This window comes from Oreochromis niloticus, linkage group LG22, assembly GCF_001858045.2.
Source record: "Oreochromis niloticus isolate F11D_XX linkage group LG22, O_niloticus_UMD_NMBU, whole genome shotgun sequence".
Lineage (NCBI taxonomy): Eukaryota > Metazoa > Chordata > Actinopteri > Cichliformes > Cichlidae > Oreochromis > Oreochromis niloticus.
In genome coordinates this window covers 25,443,109-25,471,011 of record NC_031985.2, presented here as the reverse complement: position 1 = coordinate 25,471,011, position 27,903 = coordinate 25,443,109, and the positions used below count along the sequence as shown (strand labels likewise).

The following is a 27,903-nucleotide window of genomic DNA, read 5'->3' as shown; positions in this document are numbered from 1 at the left end:
AAGAACAAAGCATCAAAATGCATTTAGACAAGCTGACTTTATTCATAAAGATCTTTGCAGCACACACTTAAACCATTCTCACATGAAAAGGCCTGCGTCGGACACGTGACATACATACACAGGTTTGTCTTGTGATGATTGGGCATGTGCGTTTCTTTTACTATTTCTTTTAAAAAGCCTGATTACAACACGCATAATGACTGAAATAAACAAGCGGTGGTGATGAAGCCCCGTGAAAACGCACATAAACGACATTCAGTCATAAGGGCTAACAGACTGTGACTTTAAAACATGAAAGTACGTAACAAGTGTAACCCCGTGTCCGGCCGCCAGTTTAGCCAAAAACGAGGTTCATTATCTCCTAAGCCCAGCTTCGTACGCCCGACCTAAGATCAAGAAAGTGCACGCCAGGAAGTAAAACATCATTGGTCCTGTCTTCTTTTAAATATGAGGGAGGTAACGATGAGGGGAGGCGGGTTCACGACGTAATTCACAGGTATCGCCACAATTTATATTTCTTTTCATTTATGTACAGTACATTCAGAATAAAGCCTTATTTAGTGCAGATACATGAAAATGTAGTGCTGTTTTCTTTTGTGTTTAAGCCATCATCATACGTACAATATTTCATCTCCACCACACACTTCTTCACTTTTTATGTACACACACAGGCGACTCTTTTAAGATGTCACATATTCATATTCACTCTGCATTTATGCTCTTATCTCTCGCGTCTTGTGAAGCGTCATACTCTGAGGACAAATAAAGGACGACTCACTGCCTTGGATGATTTCTCACTTGGTGTATGCATGTTCAGAGAAGTTAAAAGAACAGGGACGTTTAGGATGCTTTCCCTCGGAGTCCCAGTTCAGCTTTGTGGCTGTGAATTGTTTTGGAACACAAAATCTATATATTTGTGCATTTAATCCTTTGGAGGAGAAAGATGCTAGAAAAGCAAAGGATTGTGGCACTATTCCTGAATGTTAATGATTGTATGTTAACGTGAAAGCTGCTAAATAACTTGGGAGGACTAGCCGCCTCAGTACAAACTCTGCTTCCTTTCAGAAGTAGACTACATTCTCTTAAACGTTCCAAACAAAAAGGGAAAAAAAAGAAAGAAAACCCAGAAAAATCACAACAAAAGGGAAAATGATTGTATGTTAACAAGATAAATCAACCAAACCCGAGTCAAAATCAACTAATAGCGACACACATTTACCCATACAGTATGCCGGAACCCCCTCCCCTTCATTCGATTTGCTCAAAGTTGAGGACGTGGCCGTCAAAGTGCGTGAGGACGTGCCGCTCGAAGAGCTGCTGCTGACAGTTGAGCGGGAACTGCTCGGAGCAGACGGGACACACCTTCCAGTGGCTCTCGACGTGCTGCTCGAAGCTACGCTGCTCAAAGTGCGGCGGGAAGATCACCTCGCACAGCGGGCAGCGCTTGTGAACGTCACTACTGCGGAAGGGGATGAGGGGAAAATGGATGGGGTAGGGGGTTGGTGGAAGGGGTGATGGATATACGAGAGAGATAAAAAATTGAAAAAGAAATGTGAGTTTCCGTGTGGATCATTGTAATGGAGTAGGCCTCTTTTGCTCCACAGACCAGATTATGACTAACTAACAAAAGCCAGAGACGTGTGCCTCTTGAAAAGCAGCTGTTGAGTCACTTGCAATAAGCAACTGTGTTACCCCCCCTGCAGGGTAATTATTGGCTCTGTGCGCTACTCTTCCCGTAAGAGCAGAAACAGATAAATTAATTCTGTCTTCATGTGATCCTCTGTGTTCATAAGGAAGAAATCTCTGACTGTGTCATTTAGCATGTTATGTCATATATACCAGGGTTCAAATTGAAGAGGTCTTATTTGGAGCAGTTTAAGTTGTGGAGAGAAAATTAATCAACGGCTACTTTGATACAAATCTTTTTTTTGTTTTTCCAAGGCAAAAACTCCCAACAAAGCAGCTGTCTGTGCGTCTCTTTTTATTGATGCTCTTGTGTGTTCTTTTTGTTTCCTTCTTTATGTGTCGTGTCTTCTAGGACACCTTGTGTTGAAAATGAATGTCCTACCTGGAGTCAAAGCAGAAGCTGCTCCTGGTTTCACTGCGTCTGTTGGGCTGATGATCACAGGACTGCTGAGCCCCATCTCCCACCTTTGGCACCCACACGCACACAAAGAAAAAGAAAATTTCCAATATTTGCTCACAGATCTGAATGCTTTAATGAACACCACCTCTAAAGACAATTACAGGAAGAAAGGAGCGCGACTAAAGTAAATGAAGCGTGTGTTACTAAACTATGTGTACCTACGTTTCTATTATGTGACAGTAAACAAGGATGCCCCATTATCCGACAGTCTCTAACTCATCTTCTGCCTGTCCTTATGCAAAACCTCCTCTAATTACTCTCCCCCAGCTCTTGTTATCTTCATCTCTCTTGAGCTCTGAAGGAGTGACATTAATTAGAGCTTCATGCAAATGAGTTCAAAGCGCCGTCTTTTAAGGCCAAGCTGCATTTCCCTCTTTTAGCGAGGTAGAAATCCTCTAGAGACGGAGAGAGGTGAAGTAAACGCAGGATTAACGTGGCAACAACAAAAAGCTGGTGTAGGAGAGCAACGGCTGCGATCGCATCACAGTCACAGTGATTTAAAATATGGCTCCAAAGTTATGTAGAGAGGTCAATTAAAGCTGCCAATCATGGTTTTGTATTTATTCAGAAATACAATGCATTATTTATATATAATACCACTCCATACACTTAATATAAAATTACAGCCAACAATGTGTTTTCCAGTTTTGAGCTAGATACACCACTTCTCACATTTTGTGGCTCCTCTGGTGGATGCTCGAGGGTCTCGGGGGGACTTGTGCTGCGGGAGGGTTGGATGCAGACCACCTCTCGATCCCAGCCAGGTGCTCCCGGACCCGGGCTAGACGGTGAGATCGGAGGTGCGCAGGGAGGGGTGCAGGATGGAGCCTCAGGTGGGGGACGGGACACGTGCTCAGGGGAAAGTGCAACATCCACCCGATCTAAAAAGATTAACACATTAAAGCAGCAGGGGAGCAGCAGGGACACAGAGTGTGAGTAAATCATTTCAGTTTCTGACCCGACCTCTTGTGGTGTCGGTGGAGTAGGGATTGCCGTACTGCAGCTCAGCGGGCCTCTGTGGCACCAGCGGCGGAGGGGAGGGATCCTGGGGGTAGGGCAGAGGGTAGCGCAGCACCATTGGCTGCCGGACCTCAGCACCCTGAACAGCAACCTCCTGCTCCCTCTGCCTGGACATGTAACGCTGCAACTGCTACAGAAGAGATGCGAGAAAGCTTTACACTTTACACTTCACAGCCACACCTCATTTAAAAAGTCCTGGATATCCTCCTGATGCTGTAAGTACAGAACCACAGTCAGTCTCAGTTTTATAAGTCGTTCAGTTAACATTTCAGCAGAAACTTTTTCACAGTTGGAGCCACAAGATGAGTAAGTGCTTTCATCTTAAGAGTTAAGTTTCCCGTCTACATTGTTTCTGCCCTTTGTGATTATATCTGAAGCAAGCGCATTAGTACCCTACTCATTACTGTAATGGGTGTCAAACTCTGGCTCCCTCTGCTCTGGCTTTGCTGATAGAAGCACTCACCCTCTCCCTTTTTTGTACCTCCCTCCTTACTCTCCCTATTCCTCCCTGATCTCCTCTCTTGATGACTTCATTAGTGCGCTGCTATCAGGTTTAACATTTAAACCAGGGTTGGGAAGGTGAAACAGACACGTTGTGTGGCATTTGCACCATCTAATGGCACTGTACCAGTGGGCGAAAGAAGCAAGTATAGATGTATTAATTAGAGGAGAGTGGGGAGTGTTGAGTAAGGAAGAAAAAGCTATGGAAATGGTTCATACACCTCCTATAATTGAAAGCAATGATACTGGTCTGGGCTTCAGCTCAAAGTCTACATTGTCTAAGTATGTGAATTTGATTGTAAGTAAGAGCTATGTTGAGACTAAAGTTTTATAACCTTAAGTTGCGGTCATTGATGCATATGCACTGTTTTACCTGCAATGAATAGATCCATTTATGCACAACTTGTGCCTGCTTAGAAATCAGAGAATGCAAAAGTTTCTAGAATGCTCAGGCACTATGTGTGTATTAATATAATATAATATAATATAATATAATATAATATAATATAATATAATATAATATAATATAATAAGCACTTCAATTCAGGCCAATATGGCCACAATTTATGTGCAGACAAGTGGAAAACCTGAATGAAACTGCTGAGTTGCTGTTAAAGCAACAATGTTGCAATGAAATTCATTTAGATAGCGCTGGTGGTTCTTTACCTCCTGTAATTGCGCTTTGTCTCTGAGAGCCTGGGCAAGGTTGCGTTTCAGTTCGGTGACCTCGCTGGCTCTCTCTGCCATTTGGACCTAGTGAAATAAAGAAAGAAATGATAAAGACAATCAACTCACAGCACAGTACATCTCAGCATTTTTTTTTTCATTTGACGTACAGACCTGTAAGATGGGCTCAAGAATCCCTTTATCAACAGCTCCGCTCATGTTCAACTGTATTAGCTTAAACTCATTTAAAACCAGGATTTGCCTACACTTTTTTTTTTTAGTCATAACAATTTTATCAGTTTTTCCATAACTTTTATTTTTATTCTAACTGCCAGTCTGTATGGCTAGCCAATAACTTTTAATTGCCAGCCACAGCTATTAATTTTCAGCTTTTTACCTCTTAGTTGCACAATACCACTACCCCGGGCGGGGTTAGCATGGACACCCAACTTTGTGAACATGATGACTTAAGGACGAGGCAAAATAGGATTTTCAAATTCATACCATAGGTTCATCTACTAAAAATCTCAGACCAGTTTGGATGATTTTGATCTTGATCTCAAAGTCAAGATTAGAGGTCAAGTTATCTAGTATTAGACACCAGTATTTTTATTCCTACAATTCATACAGCTTGTAGTTGATAATAACCTCTTTATTTGTTGCTTTTATTTTGTGCCAACTGGTGAAGACCGAAATCAGCCTTCATACATCCAGGTAAGTGAAAATATTTGGTTTTAATTTCACCTGGTGCAGCCTCAGATGTGTGGGGCTTTCTATAAAACACATAACATAACATAAAGCTGAAGCGGACCAGGGGATCATAGTAAATCTCTTAGCCTTAACAGAACTGACCCTGTGGGATAGTTTACATGGCCCGTTGCCCGTCTTCTCTAATTTCACCCCATTTCAAAGGTTCCAGATTCCCTCCCTTCCCATGGTTTCTCTTTCTGCTTCATGTCCATCTGTCTATCCCAATTTTTTCTCTCTTAAATTTAGTTCGCTTCTTTTGCTTCCCCCACTTGTTCTCTTTCATCTCCTTTTGTCCTCTCTCGCGTTTTCCTTCTATCATAAATTTACGGCACGGCATTAGAAGGTTAAGTTCAGGTGAAGGGAGTCCGCAGCAATGTAGTACTATGCACCCCCCCACACACCCCCCACTTCAGCCTATTCCTCTCCCTCTCTCCTTCCTCTGGGTGGCTGATGTAAACAGCCGTAAAGCATGCCGCTCTGCGGCTGCCTCGCTTGTCAGTCTCCGGGGCTATTAAGAGCAGCTTGGGACCCGGGGTGCTCGCCCCAGACAGGAGACTCTATCAAAGTTGAGGGAGAGCTGTATTTACAGCGCCGATAAACACACACTCACTCATGGAGATTAAATGCTATTTGGTACTTTAGTGGAGGTTCACATTCAAAATGCAAGGTCTCTACTGAATCACGCACACATACCACACATGCTGGCTCACCCATTGGAAGGTATGGTCCATACTGTAAGTACTAGGGCAGTTAGACATTTGTTGTTCTTCAGGCTTTGTGGTTCAGCAAATTCCATTTGAATGAATGGGTATTACATTAAAGTGTTTATGCATGGCACAGCAGTCCGTGGTACAACAATGTTTTTCAGGCAGCTGTGTTTTATTTTAATGGTAGATTGTGCATAAAAGAGCATTAAACTGAATTTGACAATGAAAGCAGCACAGAGGGAGCCATGCATGTTAAGTGAAGATTAAAAAAAGAAAGAAAGAAAAAAATCTACCAATAGTAGAGGTACGAATCCCCACGATATGATATTATCACAATACTTCACGCATGATACGATATTATTGCAATTTTTAACAATTAGTAATACACTGAGTATAGATGTATAACATACAGGAGTGTCCCAAAATGCACTATATACTTCCTTTTTTCTATTTAATTCCAGGTTTTATTTGGAAAGACTTGAGGCCATGAGCATATGACAGTTTTGGTTTTACAGTTTTTGTAAGCGTATCATTTTTGTGCCCATGGTCCGCCAAGCAACACTGGAGCAGCATTGCTCCAGTGTCACCGACTACACTGCTCCAGCGCATAACACAATTTATGCAATCCATGGCAAATTTCTCGAAACAGGATCTGCTCTTGACAAATCACGCAGCAGAACACCTGCTATTACCACCAGTGATGAAAACACCAAACTCCTGGAGCAGGCGTTTGCGCAAAGCCAGGGAAGTCTATATGGAGCACTGCACTGGAACTGCACATGTGGCGGTATACAGCTAGTCTTCAAGGTGCTGGAACATGAAGGCAAGTCTAGCAAGTAAAACTGTAACGACTCCTTTGTTGATGCTAAAAATATGAATAAACTCAATTTCTGTAATTTTTAGGAATTTATTAAAATCGTATAGTGAAATCTGTATATTGTGAATATACTGCAAACTATGTCCTCAAAGTTATACTTTGTCAGTATTTATTTTAACCAGTATATCTCATTTGTGTTATTTTTTTGCTGTGGAATGAGACCCAACATCTTCACAATCACATTCTTTTTTAGCTTTACTTAATCTTAAGGTTATGTCTTTGTGTCTTACTCTGAATCGCTCCTCCTCGTCAGCCAGCCGTTGTTTGAGTGTCTCGTTGATTGCGCACTGCTCCCTCCATTTCTCCTCCATCATTGCCAGTTCCTCTTCCACTGAACGAGTCTGCTCCTTCTCTGCCTCTTCCATGCACCTCTCCTCTACCTCCAGCAGCCCCTGCTCCTCGACACCGTCCCTTGACTCCTCCATATTCAGGGCCCCTTCCAACTCACTGCTTTCCTCAGCGCCCAGCCTCTCGTTCTCCACCTCCACCCAGCTCGCCATCCTCAGGCTCTCTTCCGGCAGGCTCTCCTTCCTTTCCTCTTTTTCATTCTCTTTGTCTTTTTCATTATCATCCATTTGTTTCACTTGACTTTCCACCTTCACCTCAGCTTTCTCTTCAAGGGTATTCAATGTCTTCTGTTCCTCCTTCTCTGTGCACACTTTTGTATCAGCATTTGTGACTTCCTTGTTGCTGACTTCTGGGGTGATTGTCATCTCAACAGCTTCTTGTAGGACTGCAGCAGCTATATTTCCTGTAAAAACCCAAAGTTACAATTAAGCTTATTTAAGTGTAAAGAGTTTTACCCAGAGAAATATGAGCTGAAGGCATTAACCATAATTCAGTTCCTTAGCACTGGGTGGAAAACAGTGGGTCTTTCACTGAAACCCTGTGGAGAAAACTGCAGCAGCACAAGTACAAGGGTACAGGGTGGAGTTTTTATGAGCGAACTTATTGCAGCCTGGCAGAAGTGATCCAGAGGTGCACAAGGACACGAGAAAGAGACTGCCAAAATGAAAATTAGGTGTTTAATTTTTAAAGAAAGGGCTCCCAAACTTTATGATTTTTGAATGGAAGACATATAAAATAACCATCAGTTGCCCTTAGTCGGGAGCTCCATTCAGTCCATTTAATGGACTGAAATCTTGGAGCACCCTTAAGGTCCAACTGATCAAGAAGGCACATGTAGAAGACCGCCTTAAGTTTAGCATTTACCTTTTAAATGATTCACAGAAGGCTTGGGAGAAAGTGAAAAGTCAGATGAAATCAAAATCAAGCTCTTTGGTGTCAATTCAACCCATTGTGTTAGAAGGAGAAAAAATGCTGAGTATGTCCCAAAGAGCACCATCTGCACAGTCAAGCACGGAGGTAGAAACATTATGTTTTGTGGGGTTTTTTCTGCTAAAGATACAGGATGACTTTCCGCATTGAGGGACCATAGATGGGTCCATGGATCTGGACAAGAACCTTCTTTCCTGTCCAGGTGAGTACAACCTGGACAGGTCGCCAATCTGACGCAGGTCTAACAAAGACAAACACACAATGATGCACACTTACATTCGCAACTATGGCAAAATAAAATCACCGATTAACCTAACCCCACTAATTGTATATCTTTGGACTATGGGAAGAAGCCCAAGTACCCAAAAAGAATCCACACAAACATGTGGCGACCATGCAAACTTCACACAGAAAAGCCCTGGCCAGATGGTGGAGTCGAACTGTAAGGCAACAGTGTTTTAGCAGATGACGTGGTTCTGATGAATTCATCAAGCCATGACCTCCAGCTTACAATGGGGCAGAAGGTGAAGTGATTAGGTTAAGAATTACTGCCTTCAAGTCTGAAGCTGGAGTTCTCAGCTGAAAAAGGGTGGAATGCCCACTCTAGGTTGGGAATAATTTGTTGTCTCAAGTGGAGGAGTTTAGGTATCCTGGGGTCTTGTTCACCAGTTAGGGGAGAGTGGACAGAGAGAGTGACATGTGGATTGGTGCGATATAAGCAGTGATACGAATGAAAAACTGGTCTGTTATGGTAAAGAGAAAGCCAAGTGCGAAAATGAAGCTGTCAATTTACTCACTGATCTTGTTCCTACTGTGTCAAAAAGAGAGGGATTTGAGGTTTAATTTGTTTAATTTGAAATGGGTTCTAGGATCATTTTATGACTTTTGGAGTTTTGGATGATTTAGAAATGGTAAACTAAGGTAGGAAGTGTTATTTTCATGTGTAAGTCAAAGGATTAAAATGAATTGAATCCTGTTTAGAAGATAAAATGCCGGTGTTCATGAGAAGTTGTACACCAAATTTAAAGGGAAATTGTGGGACATTTTTGAATAAAAAGATATGCTTTGGGGAAAACTAGCGAAGATTTTAGGAGTAGAAAAGGTTTTATTTCTTTTTGATTTCTAGAATAATGCAGGATTACACACACAGATATTACATAGATTTCTTTGTAGGGTAGAGGAGAGAGCTTCTTAAGAGAGTGTTAAAAGTGTCGCTGACTCAAATGAATAATATTGGAGATTATATATGTAGAAATGATTTTTTCTTACACATTGCGATCGTGCTCATTAACAGAGTTGATGTTCGGTCCATTTAAGGTCATAAGCTTCGATGAGCGCGATGTCTCAGTCGATATATTGCGGGGGACTTGGAGCAACAAAAGGATAAACAGCATTCACGCTTACAAACACACATGATTTAAACATAGGCGAGGCCAAAGGCCTGGAATTCATTTAGCTTTTAACTGTATAGCTCCTAACTTGCAGGGATGGCGTGGAGTGTAATGAATGAATGCATAACATGCTTACAGACACAAACATGACATAGATTTATTTTATAGGGTAAAGGTGGAACACATGTTGCTTTGTTTCTGCTTAGCAACTACTGAGGCGGGTGAAACAAAATGTTGTAGATAATGGAAACTTGTCTAACCGGCATTAACAGTAATTTTTGCATGTTATGTATATGCTTGAAGCAAAAAGAGGCGTAAATCCTGATGGAAAATTTTGAAGTGTGCTTTCTAGCGGAGAGTTAGGCTGACATGGGGATGGTGTATATTTTACCCTGGGTGTGTTTAATAGAACTAAAAGTGCTGCTCACACACATAAAGAGCATTGAGATTAAGTAAAGTTAATATAAAGGATAGAGCCCAGAACATGATATTGTGAACCAACAGTGAATAATTAAGGGAACAATAGATGAACACAGTAGATTAGTGAGGTGTAGCAGAGAGAGGCTGTTTGTTTTTCTATCCTTTACAGGAGAAGATTTCCACTAGAGAGGGACCTAGAAAAGGAGCAGAGACCACTTAAGCATGAAGTGTTTTCAAGTGGGAGCTGGCGTTTTATTACTGGACCACCTAGATGACCTGAGGTTGTTGTCTGATTTGCTGAGTCAGAGGACGGCTAGAGAGGGTCAGAGCGAAGGCAGTGGACCTGGGAATGGTGGTTTCGGGGCCCATGATGCCATTAATGGATCTAGAGGTGACAGAGTGGGTCGAGGAGTGACACAAGAAAACGGTGTGGTGACGTCTGAGAGGGAATTGTAGGATTAAAGAAATTATTTTACGGTTACTGTTCATAACCATCATCTTTATCGTTGCATTAATTATCATTTCATCAAAGCATTTATTGAAGCTGTTGGCATTATGTTATAATTTGTATTACAGGTGTTATCATAATCACATATTAACATGTTTATTACAGGTGCAGTTATAACCACTTTAAATCATTGAGTTAAATCTATAATCTTAAAAGCTTATATGCTGAGTATATTGTTACAGTAAAATAGTAGCTGAGCAAAGGCCTCAGTGTATTCAGCAACATGTTGCACTAGAGTTTACTTGACAACAGGTGACGGAAGGAGGACAAGTCCATGGGGACCTCAAAGGCCTGAGATCATCACCATATTCGGAAGAGGGTGCCAGAAAGGGGAACTTCTGTGTCTGCACTTATCTCTTAGAATTGATCATTGTCTGTAAAAGAGGCAAACAATGTTCTTAAGATGCAAATTATGTGCTTGTAAACGCAAGAGGGGGCGTTATAATACCCTGATGTTATAAAAGCAATCTGGAGTGTATTTTTGGGCGGAGATTTACAACTGATGTTTTGCAGTTTACACCTCCCCACGCTGCGTGTATTCATTAAAATCAATTGTTTGACCAAGCTCTTCTGGACCATCGTTGTTTTACTCTCGTCCTCAATTTCGGACCCTTAACACTACTCTCACCTATGGTCGTGAGAAACTGAGATTGTGAATACAGGTCCTCAGAAGTGTGGGTGGACTCTCTCCTAGAGATAAGGTAAGGAATTCCCATTCAAGAGGGACTCGGAATAGGGCTGCTACTCTTCCACATTGAAAGGAGGCAGTTGAAGTGGTTAGCCTCAGGAAATGCTAGAGAAATTACATTCTCAACTGGAGGAGGAGGCTGGAGAGAGGTCTTGGCATCTTTGCTGTCTCCCCAACCTAGACCTAGATATGGCAGAAAATGGATAGAAGGAATATACCCTTTATCTGAATGTATGTACCTCCTGTTGGTGACTCTGGACTAGGGGTCAGTGGCTCCAGTGTTGTCTCAGTAGATGCATTTCTCTTCGGCTCCTGCAAAGACACATCAATGAAATGCAATTTTTGCTGGTTTAGGCACATATGGAACAGAATGTAATGTTTCTTTTCAGCCTGATGAGCACTGCTAAACATTACTCACCCCTTGGGACTCCGCTGTGTTCAGTTTGGCCACCTGTCTGCGGAGGCGCTGACACTCCCGGTATTTCTCCTTATAGTGCTCAGCAGCCATGTGGAGACGCAGCTTCAGCTCCTCCACTTCCCTCTGCAGCTCAGCCTCTGCCTCTGACACCACAATCATGCTGGGTGTCATGTCCCCATTGGTCCCAACACCCTGAACACACAGTGTTAAAGAAATCGATTAAATAAAAACAAACAAAAAACAGTATTTGTGAATTTTTATCTCTATTTTAATATAACAAATATTTGAGACTTAGAACGACTTAGGCAGGAGTTTTGTAATCTAACACAGTTCAAACTGTTCAGCAATAAATTATAAACAAACAAAAAAAAGGCTCAATTCCAAAATCTTCTTTGCACTGTGTTCTTTGTTAAAATGGTAAACAGCTCACATTTCTCTTGCTTAAATCGGCTGTCCTCAGCTCTCATATAAAAATCATCCTTCTAAATAGAACTGAAAAGTGTGAAAATTCCTTTCCATGTTTAGCTACAGAATTCCCTAAACTTTTTTTTCCCTAAACACAGGGACAGATATTAAGGAAGTCGACCACTGACCACTTCCTTCTGTGCAGTGCTCCTCATGCGGTCAAGCTGGCTCTCCATCCGTTGGCACTCTGCCTGGGCATCAGCTAAACTGGCACGGAGCTTGTCGGCCTCTAAGCGGGCGCGGTAAAGCTCGGTCATCGTGTGGTCGCGAGTACTGGCTGAGTCACGCAGCTCCGAGGCTAGCAGAGAGGCCTGCTGCCGGGATGCCTGGAGCTGCTCCTCAGCCTGACGGAGCTGCTCGCGTACACGGGCCAGCTCTGCCTAAAGACAGAAGGAAGAAATTTAAATATAGTGCAACTGATTTTACTAAAGCTATACCATCAAAGTGCTAACTCTGCGATTAGTGGACACTTTTGTTTAAATTTTGAGTACTATTTTAGTGTTGGCAGCAATAATATGCACAAGCACTTTTACTTTGTCAGCTTTGTGTGCCAGCAGCTCTTTCTCCAGGCTGTCTCTCTGTGCAACGCAGGCCCTGAGCCTCTCCAGCTCCTCTTGGAACTGAGCGATGGTCACCTCCCGGTTCAGCTCCACCGCCTTTAGCATCTGAAGCTCTGCGCTCAGCTTAGTGTTCTCCAGTTCTGTGCTGCGCAGGTGGGCCTACACATATGGCAAAACAGTTAAACAGAATAGGTCAAGTAAGAATGCAGACAAAAACACACCCTCCGTTGGTAAAAAAAAAAGAAAAAAAAGTCAGCCTTTGATGTAAAACACTTCTTCACCTTATAGAGATCTCGCTCATCCTTCTCATTCTTCAGCTGGCTCTCCAGACTGTCTCTCTCTGCTGTCAGCTTCTTTAAGCGATCACGCAGACTGAAAGACATATTGAAAAACAACTTCTTTAGTGCTTTCTTGTGTCTTATATTATAAATCTAAAGTTTTTCTTACAGAAAGCTATTTAGTAATTAAGTGGACACCTTAAACAAGGCTTTACTGATGGGTATAACCTGTGTGTATAAGGCCAGAAAATATCAAATGAGAGCCATCAGATGTCAGTGAAATATGTTAAAGCCAAGCTGACATATTCCTGTGCAGCATCTGGCACAATTTTGTATGCATGTTTAAACCTGGGAAGTAAACATGCATGCAAAACTATTCTACACATATTCCACATCTGTGAGGCTGATGTTAAGCTCGCTTAGATTTATGTAAACAGTCTGTCTTCAGATGGATGACTGATGGTTACATGTTGCCATTCTTCACTCACCAATCCAGCTCTGTCTCCTTTTGCAGGCCCCTCTGTGTGACTCCCAGCAGGTCCTCCTCTAGCTGGCGTACCCGGTCCGTAGCCTCTGTCAGCCTCCGCCTTACCTCCTCCCTCTCTTCTGACAGGCCCTGTGAAGAACGCAGCAGCTCCTGCGGGCCAGAGAGGTAGCTGTACATCAGCCTGACAGCCACTACAGTCAATCTCAGTAGCTGAAGAGCTGAAGTTTGTGAGAGTCTCATGATTGATAACAGATGATAATATTTCATTTAAGGCTAAAGAGACATGTGGCTATATTGCATGTAACACCGCTGTACATTTTCTTTATATTCTTAACCAGAATTCTTAGTAGAGCTCTCTATTATAGCCCTGCCAAACCTATTTTCATGGACATTCACTATATTTCAAATACTACTGTATCTACACATTTCTTATCATTTGTACAGCATAAATAGATTTTTTTAAATCAAAAGTTGTGGTCAGAAGCTTACACACACACACAGAAACACACTCCTCTTGGCCATGAACGTCATGGTAATTATGGACTTTTTGTGATTTTTTTTAACTGTCCTTTTTCCAGGATAGAATAACTTTACAGTATACATATTTAAGGACTGTCAAAAGCTACATACAAGCTCAAATATATTCATACATTCACTTAAATCTTTTGTGAAGTGATCGTTAGTTAGAACTATGGGAAAGTCCAAGGAACTCAGTGAAGAGAGGGAAGTCTAAATTTACACAAGTTGGGAGGGTCTTTGGGAGACATTTGCAAAGAACTACAGATTTCAAGATCATCAGCTCAAACAACTGTATGTAACTCAGCTGTGTCTTTACCAAGGTTTGGAACTATCACCCTCATATGAGAGGAAATTTGTTATGATGTTCAGGATCAACCCAGGAAACACAAAGCACCACTGTCCACAGTGAGCAAGTTTTACACTGCCATACACCTAGAGGGTGCTGACCAGGAAAGAAACCTCTGCTCCAAAACTGACACCTTGAAACTTGACTGAAATTTGTAGCTGCCCACATGGACAAGCCAAATGCCTTCTTCATCTCTTGTGACTTTTATGCTCACACAAAACAAAGATAGACAAGATAGATTACTGGAGGAATAAAGATGAGGCTTTCAAACCTAAGAACACTGTACTAACTGTCAAGCATGGTAGTGGTAAGATCATGCTTGGTGGCTGGTTTCCTGCCAGTCATACTGGTACATTGCATAGAATGGATGGTATAATGAAGGAGGACTATCTTCAAATTCTTCAACTTGGACACATGGGTGTTCCAATGGAGCAATGATCTCAAACATACATCAAAACTGGTTTGGGATTGGATTAAATTTATAGAATAGCCTTCCACAAGTCTTGATCTTAATCCCATTGAAAACTTGTGGACTATCCTTAAATGCCAGATCCATGCCAGGAAGCCAGTCGATTTAAATGAAATACCAACTTTTCCAGGAAGAGTGGTCAAATATTAATTTGAATTATGCCAGAAAAAAGTCAGATGGAGGTATTATTTGTTAAGGGACATTTAAATAAATATTAAAAGTATATATATATTTTTAGTCTGTGCAACTTGTGTATCCAATTCTTGTTTGTCATTAAAGATCTAAACTATGCAATCATGCTATCCTGGAAAAAGTTGAAAGAAATCTTTTAAAGACCCAAATTACCATTGCATTTGTGCCCACGATGACTGTATGTAAACTTCTGACCACATGTATTTAATTATTTATTACTGTTCTTGACCTCTACGGCATATTTCTAGTGCAGCTGTAACATGTGAAATCCCCTCTAGGGGTTCAATAAAGCCTTATCTCATCACTCATAAATAACTGGTTACAAGTTATGACTCATTAAGTCTTTTGTTGGACACAAAGCACAGAATAACTATGTAGATATCAAAAAATGTTCAGTAGCATTCAGTGGTGAAGTACAAAACAATTTACTGCTATCAAACAACAGATGATATCAGTTTTGTTTTCTCCGTGTGGTGTGCCTGCAGAGGAAATACCTTGTTTGAACTTGCTGCGAATTAGCAGTGAACGACATTAAATCATGCATAGCTAATATTGGTTGTGACAGGACAACATACCTGTGCACACACCCTTACTTTATTTTGTAGTATGAGCCCTTAACACACCCATTCTCTTTCACACACTAGGAAAGACAGACACACAGCTACACAGTCAAGGACATACAAGAGACAGACAGAGTGCACATGCACACTCCAACGCATACTCAGGCCCGTCTCCCTCTGGGCTTGGCTCTGCATAGATTACTGTATGATTTTTACGGCTGGCGTTTGGGAAGCACTTTAGCAGTGCGTAAAGACCTTATAAAAAGTATAGTCGTAAAATTAGCAGCCACAAAATATGTACTTATGTTTTCACGTTAAGAAACTCAAAGGATATTTTCATCAGCGAGCCACGAGCTAACGCACCTACTGTAAATGTTTTACAAATGACACACACACCCCTATTCACACAGGTCGTATATCTACAGATGGACATGCCTGTTGAATGAAAAGCAGCATGGTAATAACAGAGCGTGTGTGTGTAATTTATGGCGATTTTGTCCTTCATAAAAAAAAAAGAAAGAAAAAAAGAAAAAGGGGGAAAAAAAGGAGCAACAGACTAACTCAAAGCAGCCTGTGGACCTACACCAGGAAGCTGCACTAGGGGGCGATAAGAGACTGGCTTCAAGCTCAGAAAAACCTGGCAACTTTCTGGGTTTCACTTCTCTCTGCCAACTCCCCTCTCCTACTTTTATTGAGCTAGCTTGAGGTGACTGTTTTTGGGCGTGTGTGCCAAGCTACTGCTTATCAAATGAGGATCTCATAAAATGCTAAAATGTGACTCATCCTGGTGAGTGAGTGAGTGAGTGAGTGAAGAAGGTGTGAGGGACAGAGCGGATGAATTGGGTGTAGAGGTTCACTGATTTTTTTTTTTACTTTATTCGTTTTGACAGATGTTTCTAAACGTATCATTTTAACTTGGATTAAAAATTTATTTCCTCGTCATGCCAATTAAGAAACTCTGAGGGAGAGAGAAAAAAAAGGGAGAGGGAAGAAAATAAGACAGTGAGAAAGCAGTGGCCACTGCATCGCGTGACTGAGTGGTGTTTGTCCCTCAGGCTGGGCAGGGCTCTTTTTTCAGACAGGCGGTTTTGCGGACTACCCTCCTCTCATTCCACACACAGACTAAAAGGGTTTGCAAGCGGGTGGCATAATGAGTGCGTTTGTGTGTGTGTGTGCATGTGTGCATGCATGCTTGTGCATGTGTAAATGCACATTAGAGGGGCCCTGTTGTGTAGAACCTGAATGTGAGTGTGACAGCGTAAGGGGACGAGGGGGACGGGGGTTTGTGCAGGCGCATGCACGTGGGTGTGTGTGTGCGTTTGACGTCATGTTTGTTCACTCTGTGGTTGCGATGGCATCGTCCCTGACGCCAGATGCCCAAGAAAAACTGTGTCCCAATTCCGTTCTGGCCCACTGAGTCAGGTCGTTAAAGAGGGAGAAAAAGACACACACACACACAAACACATGCACAAACACACACACTGAGCAGCTCTTTGTGTGTCTGTCAAACATGGAAACAGATTATACATGAATTTAGCCCTTTGAAGTTTTCAGACCTATGATCACTGGTGAGGAACTGGCTCCAAGCCTGTGTCCATCTACACACTCACCTGTACACACCCATACACTTAAATACAACTACACACACACACCCAAACGCACCGAAACTGTCTTAACTCTGTTCAATCTCAAGGTTGCATATATACCCTTATCGTCTTTATTTATTTTATCCATGTATGGACATTTGAACTCTATTGAGTATTCCCAAATATTTTTGCTACTACAGGGCTTAGGGCGAGAGAAGACTTTGGATTTTTTAAATACCATTCTAAATAAAACTTGTGACTTTTAAACTGAAGACAGAATGAGCTCTGTTACTTAACGTTAGGAATATTAATTGCTTGGTTTGTGGGTTGGCTGGGCTGAGGTTACCATCGGACATTAAAACAAGTTCATCATTGTAGGCGATGACAACAAGCAGATGAGAGATATAGGCTACGGGGCTAATCCAAAATTGCTGACGTAGGCCTGTCATGTCACAACTGGATAAAAACCTGTGGGCTATTTTAAGGCTGGGAACATTGCTCAGGGTTCCAAATTTAACCGCAATGTCAAAAAAAAAAAGAAAAGAAAAAACGAGAAATACCAGTTATTTATTTTTAGATTCATTAATTGGAATGGACACTTATACAGGAGTTTTCTACTCCTAATTGAGAAACTCAAATTGCTTTTTACTACAAGCCCCTTTTCACTTAATCACGCACACACACATTCTTACTTTATTCTAGGCCTAAGCTCCTTGTCTGACATTCATGCACGCACTCACACTACGATGAATGCATCAGGGGAACTCAGGATTCTTGAAATGTTGACTGCAGGAGCTGGGGATTGCACCACCGACCTTCTGATTAGTGGACGGCCCGCTCTACCTCCTGAGCCACAGCCGCCCTACAGGTTTCCCTCCCCCTCCGTGGGAGCCTGTACTATTCAGAACTTAGCCCACTCCCTCTAACCTGGTTATGTGTCCGCAGCAGGCAGCACGTCTCCCTCTCCTGCTCCCTTTCCCTGGCCAGTCGCTTCTGCTCCTCCTGCAGCTGTTGCTTCTCCTCTTGCAGGAGACGCATAGCTTTGAGCAGTTCCCTGCGCTCCTGCTGTGCTTCTTCCACACGCTAACAGGCAGAAGGAGAAGCAGAAAAACAATCAGATTGACTCAATTTGAAGGTGATAAGGTTATAAAAGCATTTTTGGTCACTTTTATCTTCTGGTCTTCTGCAATTTATTACATTTACCTCTCATTTTTTCCCCTATTTAGAGTGCTGATTCTATAGTCAGTTACACTGCAGATCGCTGTTTGGTGACTCAAGACCAGAGGGGTTAAAAAAACTGGGGAAATAAATAAATAATAAAATTTTGTGCATTCTACCTCTAGCAGGCCTGTCTTGGTGGTGACGACCAGTATGTCGGAGTTGCTGTCATCCTCAGTAACAGTCAGCAGCTCTTCGGTGGGCGTGGCTGACCTGAACTGGAAGGGTGTGCTGGCTCCTCTGATGTCACCAGCGTGAGTGACATAACAGAACTGGTAAAACTCCCCGTCAGATTTAGGAACATAATAACCTGCACAGCAAAGAAAAAAGAACCTAAGTTGGCACGTAAGGGGGGCATGTTGTGCCCTTCCTTATAATCGTTCACATATACACTGTTACTCTTCTCCTGAACCAAAAGCGTAAGTGTCAGGTGCAGCACGAAGAACTTAAACTGTGAATCATGCAAAGCTCCTTCTTTATAGACCAAGAATAAAAACACGCAGCTGGAAATTAACATAATGGGTTCTTTTATAGACCAAACCTGCTCAAAACTGTTCTAGACTGCCTATATTTACAATATCACCCCAAATATCCATCCAACTGTTCTGCTTCAAAGCAGAGAAAGAAAAAATCACCAGCACTGAGAAGACTTATTCAGAGGATTTAGCTAGAAAATACATTACATATGCTGGTTTCGAGCATTCCAACGTTACACTGGAAACTAACTGAAGCACATTATTCAAGTGTGAGCCTTGGTCCTCTAGGGCAGTAGAGGAATATCCAGAAGCCAACCGGTTTTACTGACTCCTGACACACCGCAGCGTGCTCTCATATTTTCACTGTGTAATATCTGACCGTTCCAGGCCCAGTAAAACCAGTTTGCAGGCCCTCAACTGTCTGTGTCTGTATGTGTCTGTGTGTGGTTTGAGAGGTGCTCAGGTCCCAGGCCTCTGTTTGCGGTCGTGTTCCCTTATTAAATAAAAGTGCTGGTTTTTATATGCACTGTAAAATGGAGGAGTAACTTTGGAATACCCTGGGTTTGTATAGTGGTTTAAATAGTATGTAAGTGTGCGTGCGCGCGTGTGTGTGCGCTGTACCTTGAAACACCACAGCCCTGTGCACAGTACTTCCTGGTTCATAGTTTTCAGGCATAGGAGACCAAACGAAGGTGTAGTAATCTCTGGCTGTGCTCCAACCCACCTGAGGAGACATTAAAAACAAAAATAAACAAACGATCCCACAGTGTAAAAGTTGTGTGCTGTAGTTCAAATCACGCTGAATAAGGCCAGATTTCCAGCAAACATGTGTTAATCGTTAGATCTGATTTGAAAAGATGCTTGATGAAGCATTCTGGAGGACTACATCCAATGTTCAAAGCAAGAATGGAAACATTTAAAACCCCTCATTTCTCCGCACACCTCCTCCCCCTTTCACTCCTTCCCCTCAGTTCCTGCCCCTTTTGGACCCACAAAAAAGAGGGGCAGCAAAGGTGTGAGAAAAGGGTGGGAGGGCAAGGGGGGCTGGTCTGCATACAATCGTGGGCTCGTGGGGGCTGCAGAGACTGGCCCATGAAGAAATGGGGGGAAAAAAAGGCGAGGGAAGCAGGAGTGTGGATACAAATAAGGTGAAAATTTTACAGAAAATGAGAAGGGAAATGTAATTCCCTGGATTTCACGTGTTGTTAGAAGACAGATGATGAAAGGTCATCGTGCCCGTCCCAATTCAGGTCCGTGCATCGTAAATCTGTCACGTACAGCCGCGCACGCGCCCCGTCTTGGACGCACGTGCACATGCATACCTCGCTGTAACTCAAGTACGTGATGCATGATTGTGACATTACATAACTACGTTTCAGCTGTGGCGAACTCAACCACCTGTGGAAATGCAGGACGTTTTCTTAAAAGACAAAAAAGAAAAAGAAAAGAAGAGTTAACCAAAGAATATCACACTTAGATGATCAACAGGCAACGCTTGCTGATTTTCTTTTTAATGAGCCAAGTTTTTAAAAAACTATTTCTGTAGGAAAATATTAAAATAAATGACTTTTAACTGATTAAATCATTAAATGACTTTCAAGTACAAAAAAACAGTCAACAAAAACAAAACACGGAAGCTTCAGGTGACGACAGTAAATCACCCACGCTACTCAAAACGTTTGTCAGGCTTTCAGGATGATAATGTTGTTGCACTGAAACGTAATTGCAGTGTGTGCTGCATCAACCCCATTACGCTGCGTATAATGCTGCTCCAAACAAATGGTAATTGTCAACGTGAAATCTTGCTGCCAAGAACATTCCTTCCACCCCCAACAGCATCTGAGTGGGAAGCGGGGCTGCGATGGGACTCCAGCCAGGTTTGTTCGTGTGGTCATGTGTATTTGCTTAAGACAGAACAGACATAAATAATTTTGCTAATTGCAGAGTGAAGTTGACTGACACTTGGTTAGGTATGGTGTGGCATTCCAACAGATGAGTGCTGTTATAAAATAATCACAGGCAAAGCAGCTATCAATCATTCATCCAAGGTGTGAGGGAACAGCACGATGACACTTTAATTATACACTCACACAACGGGTTTCTCCCTGCCGACCCAACGAACATGCCACAACCAAAAACCTCCACGGGGCTTTTCAGGGAGATGAATGTGTGTGTGCATTAGTGTGTGTGTGTGTGCACGTGAGTCAAACATCAAACTAAATCAGGCTGTCAGTAGCCAAATAAAACAAATATGTTGAAATGTTTTTCAGTGACGCAAAGAGACGAAAGAAAGAAAACTAAGCAAGCTTGATTGTAATGGGAACTGTTGATCTTCACTGTGTATGTGAGTACTGTTTCAATGCAACCCCATCTAGGAGCACATTTGTTATAGCAGGATCCTTATTGTGGGCTAGAATATTTTCGACCACTAGGGGGTGTCTGTACACAACTCAACTGAGCACTGCCTCTCTGAGCCACCTGAGTCATCCTCTTAGCAAGTCAGCTTTGTTACTCGGTCTCTCGGCTTCATTACTCAGTCTCTCTAGCGTTCAGGTAATGCCTGTGGATGTCGGAGGTAAGAGGAAGAAAATATTCTTTTCCTGAGTCATCTCTGTGGAACAGTTTTGCCTCCAGGACTCACAGCAGAGAGTATTCAACAGTGAGTTCAAGACGTTTGAGGAAAAAGTAAAATGTAAACAGTCATTTTTTTAAAATTAAGCAAGCTTACAGTTTCCAAATACCCAGTGAAAACCATGCAGGGGAAGTCTGATATTTCATACCTCTGCCAGAGGCTCTGAGGTCTCTCTCTGTGCCATGTACAAGCTGAGTTTCTAGATCAAAAAGAATATCTAGGACATCAAGGCGTCTTCCTATTTGATATGTATGTAGAGATGATATTAAATGTACAATTCTGCTCACAATGGTACAAAATCCTTCAAACAAATTTCTGCATCCAGATCTTGACTGACTCCAAAAGTTAATCACCTCTAATTTAGTCCAAGTCCCTTGGAAGTCATCCTTCCAACAGAAACAAACAAACTAAACCCACCAAACTAAGGAAAAAGGAGGTAAAAATCATTCAAGTGACTTCCAGTGGCCATTACCATTTGTAAAACCCCTTTAAATACTAAACTTGATTACCTGTCAAAAAGAGAAAAAAAAAGGAATAATTATTAGCTGAAAGGGTTAAATATTCTTGTAACAGACAGTATACACTGATACTGCAGAGATTTTGCTGCTGTAAAATAACATCTCTGTGAACACACACAAAAGACAGACGTATACGTCAAAAGGATTAAAGAAGCGTGGTCTGCTTGCTCCCTGCCATGAAGCTCTAACCATCAAACAGGTTTCATTAGCACGGATTACAATAATTACATTTTCCAATCGACTTTTTTTCCAAATAAACGCGGCGTCTTTATTCCTTTTTAATTGAGCTGGTGGATTTGAAGTCAGTTCTTAAACAACGATAAAATGTTTGTCTTTTGACTTTACGAGACATTAAGCTTCCTCGTTCACATTTCCTGTTAATTACGTGTGAGATTTGATGGCCCCGATAAAAGGACGGAGCACGGGGGGATGCTGCTTAGCAGGAAGCAGCGAAAAGGATGGAAAGAGATGGTGAGCCAACATGCCAAAAGAGTGTGTGTGTGTTCTTAATAGGAATCAGAATGGTTCATAAAGAGTACCAAATGATTGCCTCATCCCCCCCCTCCAGTGAGACCTACTGTAACCAGCCCACCATGCACACTCTTCCTCCTTCTGCATGTAGAGCAACCACACCAAAGCTTGCGGTGAGGTTTTAGGCATGTAGAGAAGAGCTCAGCCATTAGCGTCAAGGCGGATGTACGTGTTAATGTGCCAAGTACAAACCTATGGCCAATTAATAAAACGCTAACACATAATCCATGTCAAAAAACACTCGTATAATGGGCGGGAAATTGTTTTATTCACTAAGTATGTCTCAGTAACACAAATGATTCCTATTATATAAACGTCTGGTCTTTAACCGATTATGCCTGCCTTTGTCTTTGAAGCGTGGTCTGAGTAATAGCAGCTGTAGAGTGTGTGTGTGTGTGTGTGTGTGTACGTGCGTGTTGTACCTTGAAAATGCCCACCCAGTCTTTGGGGTGGGGAGTAATGTAAGGGGTCAGGGTGTAACGACACTCCAAGGGTGCCTGGGGTAGGAAACTCTTTCCCACATTCTGAAAGATAACGTGGGCAAAGTTGGACGTTTCCATCACGCTCACGCTGCTGCCTGGCGATGAATCCACCACCTGGAACGATGACATTGTTTCCTGTTGGTCACTTCATTTGTCTAGAAAAGGGAAAACAGCATAGACAGAAATAAGTATGGAGTGAAAAAGCAAAAATTTAACACAAAAACTGTTCCAAAATGATGCAATCTACTAGAATCAAATGATTCCAAGTGTCTCAATTCCTTTATGCTCTGCTGGCATGTTTTTCTTTGACAGTTGTACGTTGCAAAGCAATGACGTGCCATAAAGCTACATGCCAGTTAGCTTTTGCACTCCTGAGTCACACGCAATCCTTTTGTTGACACTGTGTTCAGACTTTGAGATGATAAAGCAGTTGCACTTACACTAAAGATCTGCGTAGGCCTGACTTTCTCTCCCACTCATAAAAGTGATGACACCATGTTTACCCTTTCTGCACCTGAAACAGGTAAAAGTGTACACAAGTGTATCTCCCACAGAGTGAAGAAGCAGGCAGTCATGCTGAATGTCTAATTGTGTACATCAAACTGGAAAATTCAGTTCTTCAACTATAGACTTTAAGGCTCACTGCTTCTCAGGAACCAAGTGTGCTATACCACCAAAGCTCTGCCTTACGGATAATCCTGTCGCTGTGTTGCTATACTGTGGCATGCTTAATTTTAATTGCAAAGTCAATTCACTAATCATAAAAAAGATATTACGCAGGCAGTAACAATCACTTTATAATTTTTCTTCTGCAGCTCTGGACTATCAGGAATGGTGATGATATGATGAAACCATAGCAGTGAAGGTCGAAGGAAAAGTAATTATTACTATTATGTTTTATTCTAGAAGAGTAAGTTTATTAACATTTGTTTTTCTATGGAGAGAAATATGTCTCAAAAAGGTTGTAAATGCGTACAACATGATCCACAAGCATAAACTGAGCTTTGCAAATGTGTGCAATGATTTGTGTGTAACTTTTGAGGACTCAACACACAAATACAAAGGAGTCTGAGCACAAGTAAAATGATTTTACAAATACGTACATCCAAACTGATACTGATCACTTACACACAATATATTAAGTTTAGCTCACAAATCCCAAATTTTTGACTTCTAAAAATCTTTCTATGCGTACAAATGTATAAAACCACACGTAACAGCTCTGTCGCTCACTTACAAAACTTTAAATGCAAGTGAATGAATCGCCTGATACGGACAGACCATGTTGCATGCCCACATTTAAGACAAATTGAATGCTGCCAGCTGCTTTCAAGTGCCAGTGCAAAACTGGGACATCTGGGTAGTTGGGGGGGGGGGGGGGGGGGTCCAAAAAAGAGAACTTTTGTTTTTCTACAAAAACAGAGAAAATGTGATTTACCAATTACAGACATTACACAATAGCCTATAAATATACTTGCATAGTTCACATTTCTGTATAACTGCATATCTCATATTTCTGTATAGTTTTTTTTCATATTTATATCCTGTTCATAGCCTGTACATAGCTTGTACTCACTACAGCCTGTACATACTTATAGTTAGAGCATATTCATAACATATTTCATACCGTGTACATTATAACATACCCATTTCTGTAATATACTTACATATCTATATTATTGCTAATATATATTGTAATATATCTATATATATATATATGGATGCAAACTGCATTTCGTTGCCCTGTACCTGTGACATGTGCAATGACAATAAAGCTGAATTCTATTCTATTCTATTCTAAAATACAATATGCGGTTTCGATAATCAGCTTTTACATGTTGAACATTCTTCTGCTGGGAAAAATCAGCCAGTGCTTACAAACAAATCATTGCACACATTTATAAATCTTAGTTTATGCTAGTGGATCATATCCTATGCATTTGCAACCCATTTTGAGATGTATTTCTCTCCATATTTTTCCTTGCTTTAAACATATTAGACCACTTGATTAATTACCAGTTATTACTGGGTTGAACCCTCTTTTACTGGAAACAGTTCTCCTAGGTTTCAGTCAATATTGACATGATAGCATCATACAGTTGCTGAAGAGTTGTTGGCTGCACTGGGTGGGAATCTCCTGTTTCACTACATCCCAAAGGTGCTCTATTGGCTTGAAATATGGTCACTGTGGAGGCCATTTGAGTACAGTAAACTCACTGTCATATTCAAGAAACCAGTTCGAGATAAACAAGCTTTGTAACATGGAACAGTATCCTGCTGGAAGCAGCCATCAGAAGATGGGTACACTATGGTTATGAAAAGATGGACATGGTCATCAATAATGGAATAATGCAGTAATAACAGGCTTTTTGTTTAAAAGATGCTCAGTTGGCCAAAAGTGTGCCAACAATATATCCATCACACTGTAGCAACTCCATCAGCCCGAACAACTGGCAGAAAGCAAGATGGATCCATGCTTTTATGTTGTTTGAGCCAGATTCTGACCCTTCCATCCAAAAGTTGCAGCAGAAAATGAGAGTCATGACGCATCTTTTTTTCAATCTTCTATTATCCAATTGTGGTGACCCTGTGTGAACTGTAGCCTCAGTTGCCTGTTCTGAGCTGACAGCAGTGGTAGCTGATGTGGTACTCTGCTGGTGTAGCAAACCTATAACAAATTTAGCTTTTTTGCATAACTTAGTTGTAAAAAGTTGTTATTTGAGTTAGCGCTGCCATCCTATCAACTTGAATCAGTCTGGCTATTGTCCTCTGACCTCTGGAATCAGCAAAGCATTTTTGCCCAGAGAACTACTGCTCACTGGATATTTTCTCTTTTTCTAAACAATCTCTATAAACCCTAGAGATGGATGTGGAGGTAATTACCATTAGCTCAACTATATCTGTAACACTCAGACCAGCCTATCTGGCAACCACAATCACAAAAAGTCACTTTCTTCCTCTTTCTGATGCTTGGTGTGAACTTCAGCATATCACCTTGTCCATGTCTACATAGATAATGTGTTGCTGCCACGTGGTTGACAGATTAGGTATTTATGTAAACAAGCGATTGAACAGGTATACCTAATAAAGTTGCCATGAGTATATATGTCATTATCAATTAAGCAGACAAAAACAGGCCATCCTCAGGCTGTGAAAACAGAAAAAAAAAAAAAACATCTGAGAAATTGCTACAATATTAGTAATGAAAAAGTTTGGTACATCCTGAGAAAGAAAGAAAGCACTTGTGAACTCAGCAAATCAAAAAGGCCTGGACGTACATGGAATCCAACACTGTTGCATGCTTGCAGAATTACTTCTATAGTAAAGAGAAACCCTTTCACAACAGCCAACCAAGTGAACAATACTCTCTAGGAGATAGGAGTATTGATATCTAAGTCAACCACAAAGGAGACTGCATGAAAGTAAATACACTGGGTTGCTAAAACAAACAACAACAACAACAAAAAACATCTAAAAAAGCCAGCACTGTTCTGGAAAAACATTCTTTGGACAAATGAAACCAAGATCAACCTCTACCAGAATAATGGCAAGAATAAAGGATTGAGAGGGCGTCAAAAAGCTCATGATCCAAAGCATACCACATCATCTGTAAAACACAACGGTGGCAGTGTGATGGCTTGGGCATCCATGGCTGCCAGTGGCACTAGGACACTAGTGTTCATTGATGATGTGACACAGGACACAAGCAGATGAATGAATTCTGAGATGTTCAGAGATACTGTCTGCTTGTTGATTGGGCGGTGTTTCATAATACCGATGGACAATGGCCCAAAACATACAGCCAAAGCAACGTAGGAGTTTATTAAAGCAAAGAAGTGGAATATTCTTGAATGGCCAAGTCAGTCACCTGAGCTTAACCCCATCGGGGATGCATTTCACTTGTTAAAGACTAAACTTTGAACAGACAGGCCCACAAACAAACAGGAATTGAAAACCTCTGCAGTAAAGGCCTGGCAGAGCATTAAAAAGGAGGAAACCCAGTATCTGGTGATGTCCATGAGTTCAAGACTTCAGGCTGTCATTGCCAGCAAAGGTTTTCAACCAAGTATTAGAAATTAACATTTTATTTTCATTAATTTAATTACCAATTACTTTTGAGCACCTGAAATGAAGGACTTGTTTTAAAAAATCCTTTAGTTCCTCACATTTTTATGCTCTTTTTTTTTTAACCCACTGATATCTGCACTTCAACTGCATATGAGATGTTTCATTCACTGTGGTGATGTACAGAACATAAATTTAAAAAAAGGTGTCTCTCTATTATGGGCATCTCTTTAAAGACATTTTTATGCAGTACTACACTGCTGAAAAACTAGGGTGTTAAATAGGAAAAAGCAGAGGTATCAGTGACATTATAATTATAATCTCTTGACATTGTTCAGGAGTGTATAAACCCCCATATATGGAGAAACCGCCCCACCACTGTGATGAAACAGCTGACTTTAAACTGCACAGTCAGGGCTATTGTTCGTGGTCAAGAAGAATGATGCAGCTGCTTAGCATCACGGTCACCAAGTCATCTCCGTAACTGCGAAGCAAGCTAAAACGACAAACCCTAAATCCCTGCATTTCCTATACACCCAACCCCGGACTCATAAACATAACGTGCAAGTGTCTAAGTCATAAACTGATGCTCGGTTAAGCTAAACAGCTAACGTACAACGTCTGACCACTGATCCGCTTCGACCAAAACACGACGAAGGCAGCACACAACGGCTAAAGTAGAGCGCAGCCCTTTGAAACGAGCTCAGTTAGCCTGGAGTTAATCTTATTTGTTATGGCTAAGGAGCTAATATTAGCTTGTGAACAGGCCATGTCCTGTCAAGTCACCAGCTAGCTAAACATTATACTAGTCGGACAGCTAGCTGGCTGGCTGAGAAAGGAGACCAAAGATTTTCACAAGCGTTATTTTAGTCTGAATTTAAAAAGGGTACCCTTTTCATTGGATTTCCACTTGCAAAACAGAGTGAATGTCTGCCGGCCTGGCCGATGTTTTTGCCAGTGTCCCCGTTGTTGTCAAAGCTCTGGCGATGATGCGTCTCTCTCTTCCTGAAAGAGAAAATGATGCTGGACTTCCGGGATGCTGAGAAGTACCAGTGATGCTGCTGAGAATAGAGGAGACGACAAGAGGTCAACGTAACAACTTTATTATTTACTCGGGTGACTTAAATTACTTTAATTATTATCCTCGTT

General features: G+C 41.6%; 1 protein-coding gene across 2 annotated transcripts; it reads right to left on the bottom strand.

Moving 5' to 3' along the window:
• Positions 1 to 18: 18 nt before the first annotated feature.
• Positions 19 to 27,820, bottom strand: tax1bp1a (Tax1 (human T-cell leukemia virus type I) binding protein 1a). 2 transcript variants are annotated; one of them, XM_005453831.4, is made up of 18 exons: positions 27,645 to 27,820; positions 23,130 to 23,203; positions 22,630 to 22,844; positions 19,148 to 19,250; positions 18,170 to 18,360; positions 17,760 to 17,915; positions 13,162 to 13,310; positions 12,677 to 12,767; positions 12,369 to 12,554; positions 11,964 to 12,215; positions 11,371 to 11,562; positions 11,192 to 11,264; positions 6,898 to 7,418; positions 4,334 to 4,420; positions 3,110 to 3,296; positions 2,819 to 3,027; positions 2,069 to 2,151; positions 19 to 1,459 (listed from the first exon to the last, which is right to left on the bottom strand). In XM_005453831.4, exons 3-18 carry the CDS (start codon positions 22,816 to 22,818, stop codon positions 1,249 to 1,251), a joined length of 2,880 nt encoding a protein of 959 aa, XP_005453888.1. In that variant the 5' UTR covers positions 22,819 to 22,844; positions 23,130 to 23,203; positions 27,645 to 27,820; the 3' UTR covers positions 19 to 1,248. The 2 variants fall into 2 exon arrangements, with proteins under 2 accessions (XP_005453888.1, XP_005453887.1); XM_005453830.4 differs by lacking the exon at positions 23,130 to 23,203 and having other exon boundaries at positions 27,645 to 27,819.
• Between the last annotated feature and the right edge of the window lie 83 nt (positions 27,821 to 27,903).

Coding starts and splice junctions, on each gene's coding strand:
- tax1bp1a (XM_005453831.4), bottom strand. CDS start 22,818: ATGTCATCGTTCCAGGTGGTGGATTCATCGCCAGGCAGCAGCGTGAGC. Junction 17,916..18,169: donor CCAAGACAGGCCTGCTAGAG/GTAGAATGCACA, acceptor TCTGCCTGTTAG/CGTGTGGAAGAAGCACAGCA. Junction 12,555..12,676: donor ATGAGCGAGATCTCTATAAG/GTGAAGAAGTGT, acceptor CCATATGTGTAG/GCCCACCTGCGCAGCACAGA.